The 13,202-nt window shown below is 41.8% G+C and overlaps 1 protein-coding gene across 6 annotated transcripts in view; it reads left to right on the top strand.

Moving 5' to 3' along the window:
- Positions 1 to 12,825, top strand: part of LOC118280421 (leiomodin-2) — a 28,989-nt gene extending 16,164 nt beyond the window's left edge. For 3 of the 6 annotated variants that reach the window (XM_050701957.1, XM_050701958.1, XM_050701954.1), the window contains 2 exons: positions 10,824 to 10,990; positions 11,926 to 12,818. In XM_050701957.1, coding sequence (XP_050557914.1) covers positions 10,824 to 10,990; positions 11,926 to 12,313 — 555 coding nt within the window. In that variant the 3' untranslated portion in view covers positions 12,314 to 12,818. Of the gene's footprint in view, positions 1 to 1,725; positions 2,147 to 4,476; positions 5,322 to 7,628; positions 7,724 to 8,817; positions 8,985 to 10,823; positions 10,991 to 11,925 lie in introns of those variants that run through there. The other 3 variants (XM_050701956.1, XM_035600505.2, XM_050701955.1) reach the window with 3 other exon arrangements.
- The last annotated feature ends 377 nt before the right edge of the window (positions 12,826 to 13,202 follow it).

Here is a 13,202-nt window from a genome sequence, read left to right as displayed (position 1 = left end):
GGCATTCAATCTACATCCACACAAAATTCAGAACAACACACAAACAGTATCAATACTCAAGAAGTCAGCAGAAGAGGAAGGAGGAGAGTTATAAATTTTTTTTTTCCTCGCCCTAGCATTTTCTCCTGTGCCGTGGGTGCGTTTACAAACATACAAATTCACATGCACATGACATCCAGACCCGAAACAACAATTTGTAGATCACACAAAGAGTTGCTCCGTGCGGGAATCGAACTCGCTACACGTTGCACGGCAGCCAGTTGCCCAGCCACCGCGCCAACCGTGCAAATTAATAATTAGTAGGGGGCAATGAGCACCGTTTTTCCTGCGGGTCGCGGGACGCGGTGCTCATTTCCACCGGGTCAAACCCGAGAAGGAGAGACCTCCCCTCACCTTAGATGTTATTTTATTCATAAAAAAAATATATTTCTACACCGACAACGATAGTGTATGTGAAACTATTTATATTATATTAAGATCTCGATGCATAACATATACTCAGAAATAAATGTCTATTCTATTCTATTCTACAATTTTGCAACTATTACAATAGCAGAGTACGGTTCCTGAACTTTTTAAACTGCGGTCTCCGAACCACTGCCGAGCGTGAAGATTATAGCAAATTCGTTTATGTAGAGGAGACATATTACCTATAGCTCAACCAGCGCCTGCCAGCGACTCCGTACACAGAAACTGATGACTCTCCTTCTTTTATATACTTTTCCTTTTTTATTTTTATATTTCCTTTTTAAATTGTTAGTTTGAGGACCGTGTGAGACTTTGGCTAGTCATTTTATTTTTAGTTAATTATATTCTGACAGTTTGAGCATTTGTGTGGCCTACCCAAATGTTCTTTTGGTTGGTATTGTTTGTCGGATCATTCAGAAACAGCCGTCAGCTGAGCTAATTGTAAACTGACACATGCGTGCTGCCATCTGAACAGGTCCGCTCAAACTGCTGTGGTTCTTTCCTCAAAAGACCACTACAGAATAAACTTGCACGGTTCTTCGACATCTTTAATTGAGTTTGTCTAGACTATGACTTCTAAGTTTGTTTTGGCATTTCTTCTCAGAGTAGTCCGATAGGAAATGCCGGCCTCATCTAGTTATTTAAGAGATTGGCGTGTAAAAGAGTTACATTGTAACCTACTTGCAAAATAAATATCATTTATCATTTACCCCGTTTCCCATTCCCGCGGGGATCCAGTGCTAGTGCTCTAGTGCTAGTGCTTGCCTACACTACCCGAGGAACATGCTAAGTTACAGCTTCCTAGGTCCAGTAGTTTGGGCTGTGCGTTGTCTGTCTGTCAGTCAGTCAGCCACGCAGGAACTGAAGAGTTTAATACAGAGTCTAATATAGATTTAGATAGATATTAGACTGCATGGGTTATCAATACTGCACTAAACGAGCAGACGTATCACCTGATGGTAAGCAATCACCGCCGCCCATGGACACTTGAAACACCAGAGGAGTTACAAGTGCGTTGCCGGCTTATTGGGGTTAGAAATTTAAGGGTTGTTGTTCGGAAATCGGGGATAGGGAAGATTGGGAAGGAGGGAATTTGGCCTCCGGTAACCGCACTCACAAAACGAAAAACAACGCAAGCGTTGTTTCACGTCGGTATACTGTGAGGCCGTGGTATCACTCCGGTCGAGCCGGCCCAGCAGTGCCGAAGCATGGCTCTCCCACACTTGTATCTAGTTATTGCTGATATTATTTAGGTATATCAATATTTCTATAAGATAGGGACTCGAGTATTTGGGAACGATAGCAGTTTAGCTCATAACTCAGTGAAGTTTGATAAATATCGACCGTCGGCTGTTTCGTTCGATCATATTATGTAACTGGCCAATTTTGTGATACTAAAATAGTGATTTGAGTGCTATTACATCGACCCCTGTGAATGTGAAACTTTATAAAATGATTCTGAGTTGGAAAAGCCCGGGAACAAACATCTCTTTCATTCATATTGGGAATCAAGCTAGACACAACCAATGTGTCATGGTGTCGCTTTGTGTGGCCTTTCCGTACATTCGACGGTCAGTTTATACTGTTCTACATCTTGTGTGACCAGAGATAGTGATGGAAGTCTTCTCCTCCTGAAATTCAGTCACTATTTTCCATGAGGACACCACTCTTACGGACAGTAAGTTCCTTGGATTTATCTAGACAGTGATAAACGTGCCACGCCCTATAATTACGACAAAATAGAAGATATATTACATAATATATTGAGTTAAACTTATATACAGAAGTTATATTTGTATAGAGCAGGGATTTGTAAATTTTTGCCGCGTTTTAATTGATTCAGCGCCATATTTAATATTGTTTTGACAAATGTTAACGCGGCGACTCTATTGGTCGAAACTTTAAGATAAAAATGACTTTGTCAAACAAATAATCATTTATTAGAGTAACGGGATTAAGGAAAACCGTAAACAATGTTACAAATAAATATGATTCTAAATACCGAAATTTATTAATATAACCGATTTTTATTAAAATAACCGATATTTAAGAATATTAATTACGATTGATCCGAAAACCTGAAGATTTGGATTTGTAATGGCAGGCTCTTATGTCCGAATACTCAAACGCTACTCAATTTTAAGTCGCTCTCAAAACTAGTTCTGTCTTTACCAATTATTTATAAAATGATAGAGATAGCACGATATTTAAGTACAACATAGAATTGAGTAGCTTTTCAGTATTCGGGCGTTATTAGTATATTATTCTTTAAATACATAATTCGTCTCTTTAAAATGCATTTCTATAATATAAAGATAAATGACGTAATTTTATTGTAACTTTCGTGAGACATACTAAATTAATTATTATGTTATCGGCTTACTCACGTAACGTTTTGACGAGGAACTCGACTAGTTTCAAGCCATGCTAGAGGCTCATATTCATGAGCAGCATTACGCAACACACGACGCGGCGATTGTCGCACTGCTACTGGCGATTCGAGCCACGCGCCCATCGCGCCCTCTGCCTGGAATCGCGCGTACTATCCGGCGCGCGCGACGATGTTGGCTCGTTAGACTCGCTCGCCGGCGGCTGCGCAGGTGTTGGGTTCGATTCTCGGGTCGACGCAAAAACGGTGTCACATACCGCGCTCACTGTGTCACACTCCAGACCCGCAACATTGTAGGCTGACGCAGATTGCAGACTTGGCTTCCAGGCAGGAGGTAATGCCCAGCCACCGTCTCTGTTGAAGTTGGGACGACGACTTATTTCGATAGCCTCACGTACTTTCCGCGGTACGAAGTATTTCTCCCTCGCTAGTACGGAGACCTTGTCGAAACGGAGGAAGTGAGTCGTGCCCGCGCTACAAGCATGCTCCGCTACTGCCGATGTATGAGTGTCCCTGTTCTTCACACTGCGTATGTGTTCCTTGAGTCTGGTTGTGATGTTGCGGCGAGTTTCCCCGATGTAACTCGAGCCACAGTCGCACGGTTTACTGGGAAAACGAACTCATATGTGAAGGATTCCCGTCACTTCATCACACTATTGGCTGATATCCAACTCCAAGAAAAAGAGATAATCATGAGTTTCGACATCACATCACTTTTTACAAATGTTCCAGTAGATGAGGCAATAAATATTATCACCACAACTTTGAGCGGGACAGATTTACCTACTGGATACATTGACTGTGTAAGCCATTGCCTGACAACAGGTTATTTCTTGTGGAGAGGGGATTATTACCAGCAAGTGAACGGAGTTGCTATGGGTTCGCCGCTAGCGCCAGTGGTTGCTAATATGTATATGGAGTGGTTTGAGGGTCAAGCCTTAACATCCGCCCCGGTGCGCCCGCGATACTGGTGGAGATATGTTGATGACGTATTCGCCGTCATCAACCGGGAACATGTGGCTGAATTCGTGGGACACCTAAACTCGGTGCACGGTAGCATTCAGTTCACCACTGAGGAGGAAAAAGAGGGAATGTTACCGTTCTTAGACGTGCTCGTGAGGCGTGAAACGGACGGCCGCCTGTCACACACGGTTTACCGTAAACCGACACACACGGACCGATACCTACGAGCCGACTCACACCATCATCCCTCCCACCTTGCCTCTGTTCCCCGTACTTTAATCAACCGGGCACTGAACCTGTGTGATCCCCAGTACATTGACGCGGAACTTGATCACCTTAAACAGGTACTGGAAACAAATGGGTACAACTGGCGCCAATGTACTCGACTGGCGAGTTCATCATGTAAAAGACGACCGGCAGTTGCGGAGCGGACTCCAGCATTCTTACCCTATGTGAAAGGAGTAACCGACACCATCGGACACCTGTTACGCCGAAGATACAGCATCAGGACGATCTTCCGCCCACCCGGTCAATTACGGAACTTATTACGCTCGCCTAAGGATAAGGATCCACTGGCAGTTCCCGGGGTATACATGATACCGTGCGACTGTGGCTCGAGTTACATCGGGGAAACTCGCCGCAACATCACAACCAGACTCAAGGAACACATACGCAGTGTGAAGAACAGGGACACTCATACATCGGCAGTAGCGGAGCATGCTTGTAGCGCGGGCACGACTCACTTCCTCCGTTTCGACAAGGTCTCCGTACTAGCGAGGGAGAAATACTTCGTACCGCGGAAAGTACGTGAGGCTATCGAAATAAGTCGTCGTCCCAACTTCAACAGAGACGGTGGCTGGGCATTACCTCCTGCCTGGAAGCCAAGTCTGCAATCTGCGTCAGCCTACAATGTTGCGGGTCTGGAGTGTGACACAGTGAGCGCGGTATGTGACACCGTTTTTGCGTCGACCCGAGAATCGAACCCAACACCTGCGCAGCCGCCGGCGAGCGAGTCTAACGAGCCAACATCGTCGCGCGCGCCGGATAGTACGCGCGATTCCAGGCAGAGGGCGCGATGGGCGCGTGGCTCGAATCGCCAGTAGCAGTGCGACAATCGCCGCGTCGTGTGTTGCGTAATGCTGCTCATGAATATGAGCCTCTAGCATGGCTTGAAACTAGTCGAGTTCCTCGTCAAAACGTTACGTGAGTAAGCCGATAACATAATAATTAAATGACGTAATGTTTATAAATGATATCCTTTTATGAAAATGTATGTAGTAAGGAAGTAATGAATTATTGATTATATTCATTGTCTATGTTGACGTTCAAGGGCGTTGATAACAAGTTGTAACGGTACATAGACTGACTGACGTCACTGCCGATGCGCTAACTACATATAGTCACTGAGTCATTGTTGCACTGTGCCTCACCCGAAGTGCATGACAATGGAACCAAATTATAGAAGGACGCTGTCATTTTTTACTGATCAATATTCTCGGCAGTAAGTGCGTTTTTTTTACTAAATTTCTTAACTTAATTTTATGTTATTTACTCCTATTAAGCTAACGTGTTGTTGAAATTAACACTTGTTCTATGCGTTTGCTCTTTATATGAGTTATCTCTTATATAAAAATAAGTCAGGTTTTCCTTCCTGACGCTATAACTCCAGAACGCACGAACCGAATCCCACGGTTAAAATTGCATTCGGGCTCCGTGAGGTTTATAGCAAAGAAAATTCACGAATTTTTTTACATTATACAGGTTGGCTAGTTGTATATAAATATTTAACACTAAGTATGGGAGAGCCATACTTCGGCACGAATGAGCCGGCCCGCCCGGAGTGATACCACGGCCTCACAGAAAACCGACGTGAAACAACGCTTGCGTTGTTTCGTTATGAGTTTAAAAAACCCTTCCCGTATCGTTTGTTTTGTTGTCTAGAAACCGTGCACTTGATTACCCCCTTGATACATAAGGCAATTAAAGACCTAATTCATATAAAACCCAATTTTCCATCACCTAATCTAACACAGGAAGTTCCAAAACCGCTCCCACTTACACCTTGCACCAATAACCATTCAATATTAGGCTATGACTCACGAAACACAAGTTATAAGTTTCCATTGTACCCACGGCTGCACATCAAGCTATACTACCAGTATAAACTGACCCTCGAATATTAGGAAAGATCGTACAAAGCGAGGCCGTGATAAACTGGTTCAGTGCAGCTTTAAATGTAGTCGTATGTACAACGTCAAACGAGACGTCAGATACCGAAATAGAAATGTAGTTTTGAATCGGAAAATCATACAAAGCTTTCGAAACTAGTTTGTGAAGTTTAGTTTAAATTTAGTTGCTGTATAAGGGTGCTATAGCTATGCTGCGAGGATATAATAGCTTAGCTGGGAAACTATGTGACCGTTTCCACTGATACTAAGCTTTGTAGCTGTGCGAGTAAGATGCGCCGTTGCAATGTAGCTGCGCGAGGAAGATGCGCAGCTTGAGTATGCGTTGCATAATTGTAGGAAAGCCATCTATAGCACACATCCATAGCTCGCATCTATGGTATGCATTCATAGCACACATCCATAGCACTCATCCATAGCACACATCCATAGAACACAACCATAGTAGTCATCCAGCACACATATTTCCATATATCTTAGTTGGGTCCGTTTCCACTACCAATGCTAAGCTATGGGTACCCATGAATATGTTTGATTAATGCCAAACGCATCCACAGCAACGTAGCATAGCACATCTGTGGTGGAAAAGCACCATAAGTCCAGTATGAAGTTATCAGTTTATTATTATTATTTATTTATTCATTTTCTATATTAATTACATTACAATATACTAAGCCCCACAAAACCGTTTTAATAGTTTGACTGTGGGGTCGCTGAATCTCTATGTTAATAATATATGTTTTTACAAATTAAAAGTGTTTAAGTAATATAATTTTAATTTACGTCCTTATGTCTGCTGGCAGATTGTTTAATAGGTAAGGTATTCTCTTGTTTAGTGTCCTGTCACCATAGTAATTGGTGACTCTGGGTACATTGAATCTACCAGCAGCCATAGATCGTGTAAGAGTGTTGTTCACATAAGTTAAGGTATGTTCTTGGGTTCCATGGTGGATAACTAATAAAAGATATTTATGTTTTAAAGTAATCGGCAAAATTTTACATATTTTAAATAATTTTCTGTAATCTCCTTTACTTTTAGTTCATACCCCCTTTTTTGTTACACCGTGTATATGTCAGTAATCCTTCAGTGTTCCGGTGTTTTCATATTTGTATCTACTGTAGATCCTGGCTTACAGGAGTTGCAGCAGTGTGGGAGGGTAATGCGAGCTTGTCCCATTAAAAAAAATATGTCAGTAATGTCACGCCTTTTATCCCCGATGGGGTAGGCAGAGGTGCACATTACGGCGCTAATTTGACTAATGATTTCAATTGACTATTGGCTAAGGACGTAATGACTGCCTCGTTGGTCGAGTGTTCGCAAGTGCGACTGCCGGACAACGTGTCTCGGGTTCGATGCCCGGGTCGAGCATAGTACATACTATTGGGCTTTGTTTGGTTTTTGAAAAATTTTCAGTAATAACACGGAGTTTGGAATTATACCCAATATATGGCAATAGGCTCACCTCCTATTACATGGGACTTATAACACAAATGGTAAAAAGTGGGTGTATATTTTACCTATAGCGGCATTATATGTCGTAATGTGTACCTCTACCTACCCCTTCGGGGATAAAAGGTATGACGTTGCATATAAAAAATACATGTTATTTGATTTATTTCAGATTCAACATTCAACATTTGAGGGAGGAGGACATCAATGCCGCTTTTCAAGTCATTTTTGCTGTAATTTTGGACGATGATATTATTAAGGCATTAGGTAAGTTAACATAGTTCAAGTAAATATGCCTGTTTAATAAATTAGTTCGTACATTCGCCAATAAATGGCGTTGTTAGTTGAGCGCCGATTTCTGAATCTTATTAGGTACCCCAATTACCCCCCTTCCCAATCGTCGATTCCCCAACAACCCTTAAATTCCTAACCCCCAAAAGACCGGCACCACACTTGTAACGCCTCTGGTGTTTCAAGCGTCTATGGGCGGCGGCGATTGCTTACTATCAGGTGATCCGTCTGCTGATTTACCGGCTTATTCCATAAAAAAAACCATGTAATCATATCAGTACTATAGTAGTTACAATACCTACAGTCAATGGGACGCGCCGGACTTCAATGTTCGGGTGTTTTCATGGTTGTGTCTACTGTAGATCCTAGCTTACAGGAGTTGCAGCGGTATGGGAGGTTGTGGCGGGCTTGGTCCAAAATGTTGTTCCAAATTGTTGTTTTAGTTTTAAGTAAAATTTCCGTGGTGCTTGGCGACTGGGCTTTTCCCAGTTGTGCAGTCTCTTTTGTGCCTTAAGGCTTAAGTCATTCTGTCTCCTGCATTAAATTCACCGAGGGAAGTGGAAACTATCGTTTTCTTTTTCTTCTCCTCTAATAACATCTTCTGATTTGTTTCGTTGCGGGATCCAAGACAGTCATTCATTTCCCTGGGACGCGCCGGACTTCAGTGTTCCGGTGTTTTCATGGTTGTATCTACTGTAGATCCTGGTGCACAGGAGTTGCAGCGATATGGGAGGTTGTGGAGGGCTTGTTCCAAAAAAAAAGTAGTTAGCCGCAAGCTTGAAGTGGAACTGGGCTGGACACGTCTGCCGCATGTCGGACGAGCGGTGGGCAAAACTCACTACTGAGTGGAGCGCACTCAACGTCAATAGACGCCGCGGCAGGCCCAGAAGGAGATGGCGGGATGAACTCGACGCCTATGAAAAGGATTGGCCAAAGAAAGCTCTACAAAGAGATGAGTGGAAGGAGGGTAGGGAGGCCTTTGCCCTGCAGTGGGACGACCATGGCTGAAAATAAATAATAGTTACGATATGATTTCTTTCTTTCTTTCCTAACGTAACTCTATCATACAGGTTTCAGCTCGGACGAGGCGTCAATGCAGTCTCTTGAATCCTTCGTACGCGAACATTTGAACACGCACCTCACAGTTGGCTGTTTCACAAGCGAGACGGATGAACTGATTGGAGTCGATGTTTTATATGTACGGAGCTCGAACGATAATCTTAGAAACTACGGCCCTGTAAGTGTTTCAAGTTATTATAAGTTTTTAAACTGACATGGTCACTAACACTATTATTAGAACTTGAGACGGGATATTTATCATGTTTATCACTGATGAACCAGTTCATCCGTGATCATGGCGCTTGCAATAATGCCGAAATATCGGAAACTCATCGAAATAAATAAACATGGTAAATATCCCGTCTCAAGTTCTAATATTAGTTAATTATTATGTTATCGGCTTACTACGTACGTTACCTCCTACGTTACTATATTTTTTTTAAAAGCGTTGCCCCACTTTAGGATTTTCTCCTGGGTCGTGGGTGCGTTTACAAACATACAAGTTCACATACACATGACACTCAGACCCGAAACAACAATTTGTGGATCACACAAAGAGTTGCTCCGTGCGGGAATCGAATACGTTACCCGTTGCGCGGCAGCCAGTTGCCCAGCCACCGCACCAACCGTGCAGTCATGTAGTTATGTATAAGTTTTTAGTTATCGCCATCCATAAATTACGTTACACGAATTTCATGATTTTTGTCCTTGTCACAATTGTGGGACCTCCCCCTCCCTAGTGTGACGTCACATTTTATAATTTTACATCTAGAATTTTTTTAGTGTTTCAATAATATCTAGTTCCAAGTTCGTGTCTTAACAGATTTTTTTTGAGGGGGGAAAATCATCCAATTACTTCTCTCGCTTTGGGCGAGGTGAGACAAAGTTCATAAAAAATATCGTTTTTGACGTTTCGAAAAAAGTATTGAATTCGACTAGTAGGAGAACATGCCTATTTTACATCTAGAATTTTTTGAGTGTTTCGATAATACATAGTTCCAAGTTCGTGTTTTAACAGTTGGATTATAATAATTGAAATGTGACGTCACGAAATTTAAGACCCCTCCCGCCCCCTTGTCACATAAAGTCACACTTCGTCGACCCCCTCTCCCCCTTAACGTGTGACGTAATTAATGGATGGCTATTATTTACGTTGTAAGTTGTTATATTAATTCACACAACTAATGCACGCTACACACCTTACGATTTAACTGTGCAGTCGGACTGTACAGTTAAAACAGAATGAGTGTTGCACATAGCTAGAATTTTTTAACAGACATGTGGCGCCATCTCTGTTTCGATGCGCGCATTAACATGTGCTGTAAAATATAGCTTGTGAAGGGTTAACATAAAGCGTTGTGAATAGAATTCAAATGTTGAATAGATACAGGAATGGGGTGAATAGATGTTAGAACATTCCCCAAACATTAGTAGAATTCTATCATTCGGGATATTTACCATGTTTATTTATGTCTATGCAATTCCGATATTTCGGCACTGTTGCAAGCGCCATGATCACGGATGAACCGGGAGGATGGGTTTGAACTGTCTAGAGCTTGGAATCCAGTGATCCAATTGTGTAAAACCCACAAAAGTTCCAAGAAAGAAGAAAGTTCGCGAGCGGACACAGTGAGTTTTGTGTGTCGAGAATTGAATCAAGTTACAAGTGATACAAGTGACAAGTGTCAGCAAAAAACGAACGAGAAAGAGGGTAGATCGATTTGTCTGCTCTTAAACATCCACCCGCATAAACTCCAGTTCATCCGTGATCATGGCGCTTGCAACAGTGCCGAAATATCGGAAACTCATAGACACAAATAAACATGGTAAATATCCCGTCTTAAGTTCTAATATTAGTTAATTATTATGTTATCGGCTTACTCACGTAGTGTTTTGACGAGGAACTCGACTAGTTCTAATATTAGTGTTAGTGACCATGTCAGTTTGAGTAAAATTAGTTTCTTTCTTCGATAAAGAAATGTTGCTTCGCTAATATTTACTTTGATACATATTTCAGGAGTACGGAGAAAGTTTCTGTAACTACATGAAGTATCTGAAATATATGGAGAGACGCCTGCGATACAATTTTGCTGAGAAATTTATAAAGTTCCTAACTTCACTTGGGTTGTTCATATTGCCAGAGTATCAAAATTCTGATATAGAAAAACATATGTTGCCTATTCGGTAAGTCGAACCCCCGTTTATTTATCTGCCTTTTATCCCCGAAGGGGTAGGCTACGGTATGTAAGCCGCTATACAATGTACACCCACTTTTCAACATTTGTGTTACAAGTCCCATGTAATAGGGGGTGAGACTATTGCCATATACCGGGCACGTTTCCAGACTCCGTGCTACTACCGAGAAATTTTTCGAAACCTGAAAAAGCCCAGTAGTACTTTGCCCGTCCCGGGAATCGAACCCGAGACCCCTTGTCCGGCAGTCGCACTTTCGACCACTCGACCAACGAGGTATAAAAATGTACAATAATTTTATTTACTTAAAACTAATTCATCTGCCATCCATCTTCTCACAAAAGCTGTTTATTTGTTTATTCATTTGGGTCAGTATTTTTTATGGTATTGTGGCGACACCAGACAAGTGACAGATGACAGAAGTCGCATATAGACTATTGACGAGCAAAACTAAAGGATGACGTCATAAATATCCGGCATCGCACAAGTAAAGTTTACGTGCAAATAAACATAAATAGAAAATCCTCAGTCGGAGGATCCTCCGACCTGGCGAAGTGATTATGCCTGGCAGGCTTTCTGCCCAACTGTTGTTTGTTGGGATTTTCTATCGAGCGATCGTCGATCGATGGTGGAACGGATTAGTCGACGTCTATCGATAGTTTCTACTAAACCAATCAATCGATAGTAGATAGATACTATCTGTCGATGGTAGAATGGATTGGTCGATGTCAATCGATAGTTTCCGGAATCTACGTCAACTGATACCATAGACCGAAAATCGATCGATTGGTTAGTCGACCGGTATCCGTCGATTAATTAAAGCTACCACACCAATCGATTAATGTCGACCGATGTCGATCGATGGCATCGATCGATTGGTGTGGTAAAACCCATATAGTGTCATAATGTTTTCTTTTAATTTCCAGAACAGAGGTTGCTTCAGCGCAAGGCATAAGGGCAAACGGAGCTGCTCTGATTGGGGAGATGATGCAAAATTTAGCCAAGGGTTTGAGGTACAAATTATTAGAAGAAATCAAAGAAGTTCGAGACTTGGAGTACCTCATCGGAGCTGCTATATTTCCTATTAAAATTTACGGAAAAATTGCTATTTTAAGGACATCATCGTCATCGTCATCCCCATCCCCATCCCCATCCCCATCCCCATCCCCATCCCCATCCCCATCCCCATCCCCATCCCCATCCCCATCTCCATCCCCATCCCCATCGTCATCGCCATCGTCATCGCCACCATCATCGCCACCAGCCCAAAGACGTCTACCGATGGTGATAGACCTCACCAATGACGACGACTAGCAAGGCGATGATACAACCTCAAGATAAATTAAATAATAAATGATATTTATTTCTGTAAATAGGTTATAAAATAACACTTTTACACGTCAATATTTCAAATAGCTAGATGAAGCCGGCATTTCCTATCCGACTACTCTGAGAAGAAATGCCGAAACAAACTCAGAGGTCATAGTCTCTTTTAAAGTCCAGACAATGAAATAGAGGATAATGTGAGAGAACCGTGCAAGTTGATTATTATAACAATTATTATAGTTATCGGTTTACTCACGTAACTGTTTGACGAAGAACTCGACTAGTTTCAAGCCATGCTAGAGGCTCATATTCATGAGCAGCATTCCGCGACACACGACGCGGCGACAGTCGCGCTGCTACTATTCTCGTCAAGTAGTTACTTTGATAACCTTAATAATTTATTTTGTATGTCTCCCGAAAGTTATATTATACAACCTAAAGATCCCTTTTTTATGGAAACAAGTAATTTTATCGACAAAAAAATAATAATATGGGGTTAAACCCCCAATTCCCCCAAAAAATAATTCAGAATTTCTTTTCTCACCAAAACATTATGCATATATGAAAAAAGTAATGAAGTAGTTAGCCAAGGTTAATACCGTTTGTTTTTTTTTTGTTTTTACGTCGCATACAACCTTTGATAACACATAAAGGACCAAGCGTGCCGTAGTACATTAAAAAAAATATTAAAATAGCCATAATTTTTAGGGGGAGGGGGTTCAATCCCCAATTTTTTTATATAATATATTTTTTATATAATTTTATTTTATACAATGTGATAGGGGTGGGACTTCTAACCCGTTAAGGCTGAGTACTACATCTGATTTTATCGACAAAAATAATAATATGGGGGTTGAACCTCTAATTGAAAATATTG

This window comes from Spodoptera frugiperda, chromosome 21 (genome assembly GCF_023101765.2).
Source record: "Spodoptera frugiperda isolate SF20-4 chromosome 21, AGI-APGP_CSIRO_Sfru_2.0, whole genome shotgun sequence".
NCBI classification, from domain to species: Eukaryota; Metazoa; Arthropoda; class Insecta; order Lepidoptera; family Noctuidae; genus Spodoptera; species Spodoptera frugiperda.
The sequence above is the reverse complement of the archived record's forward strand: the minus strand, read 5'-3'. Positions and strand labels throughout refer to the sequence as shown.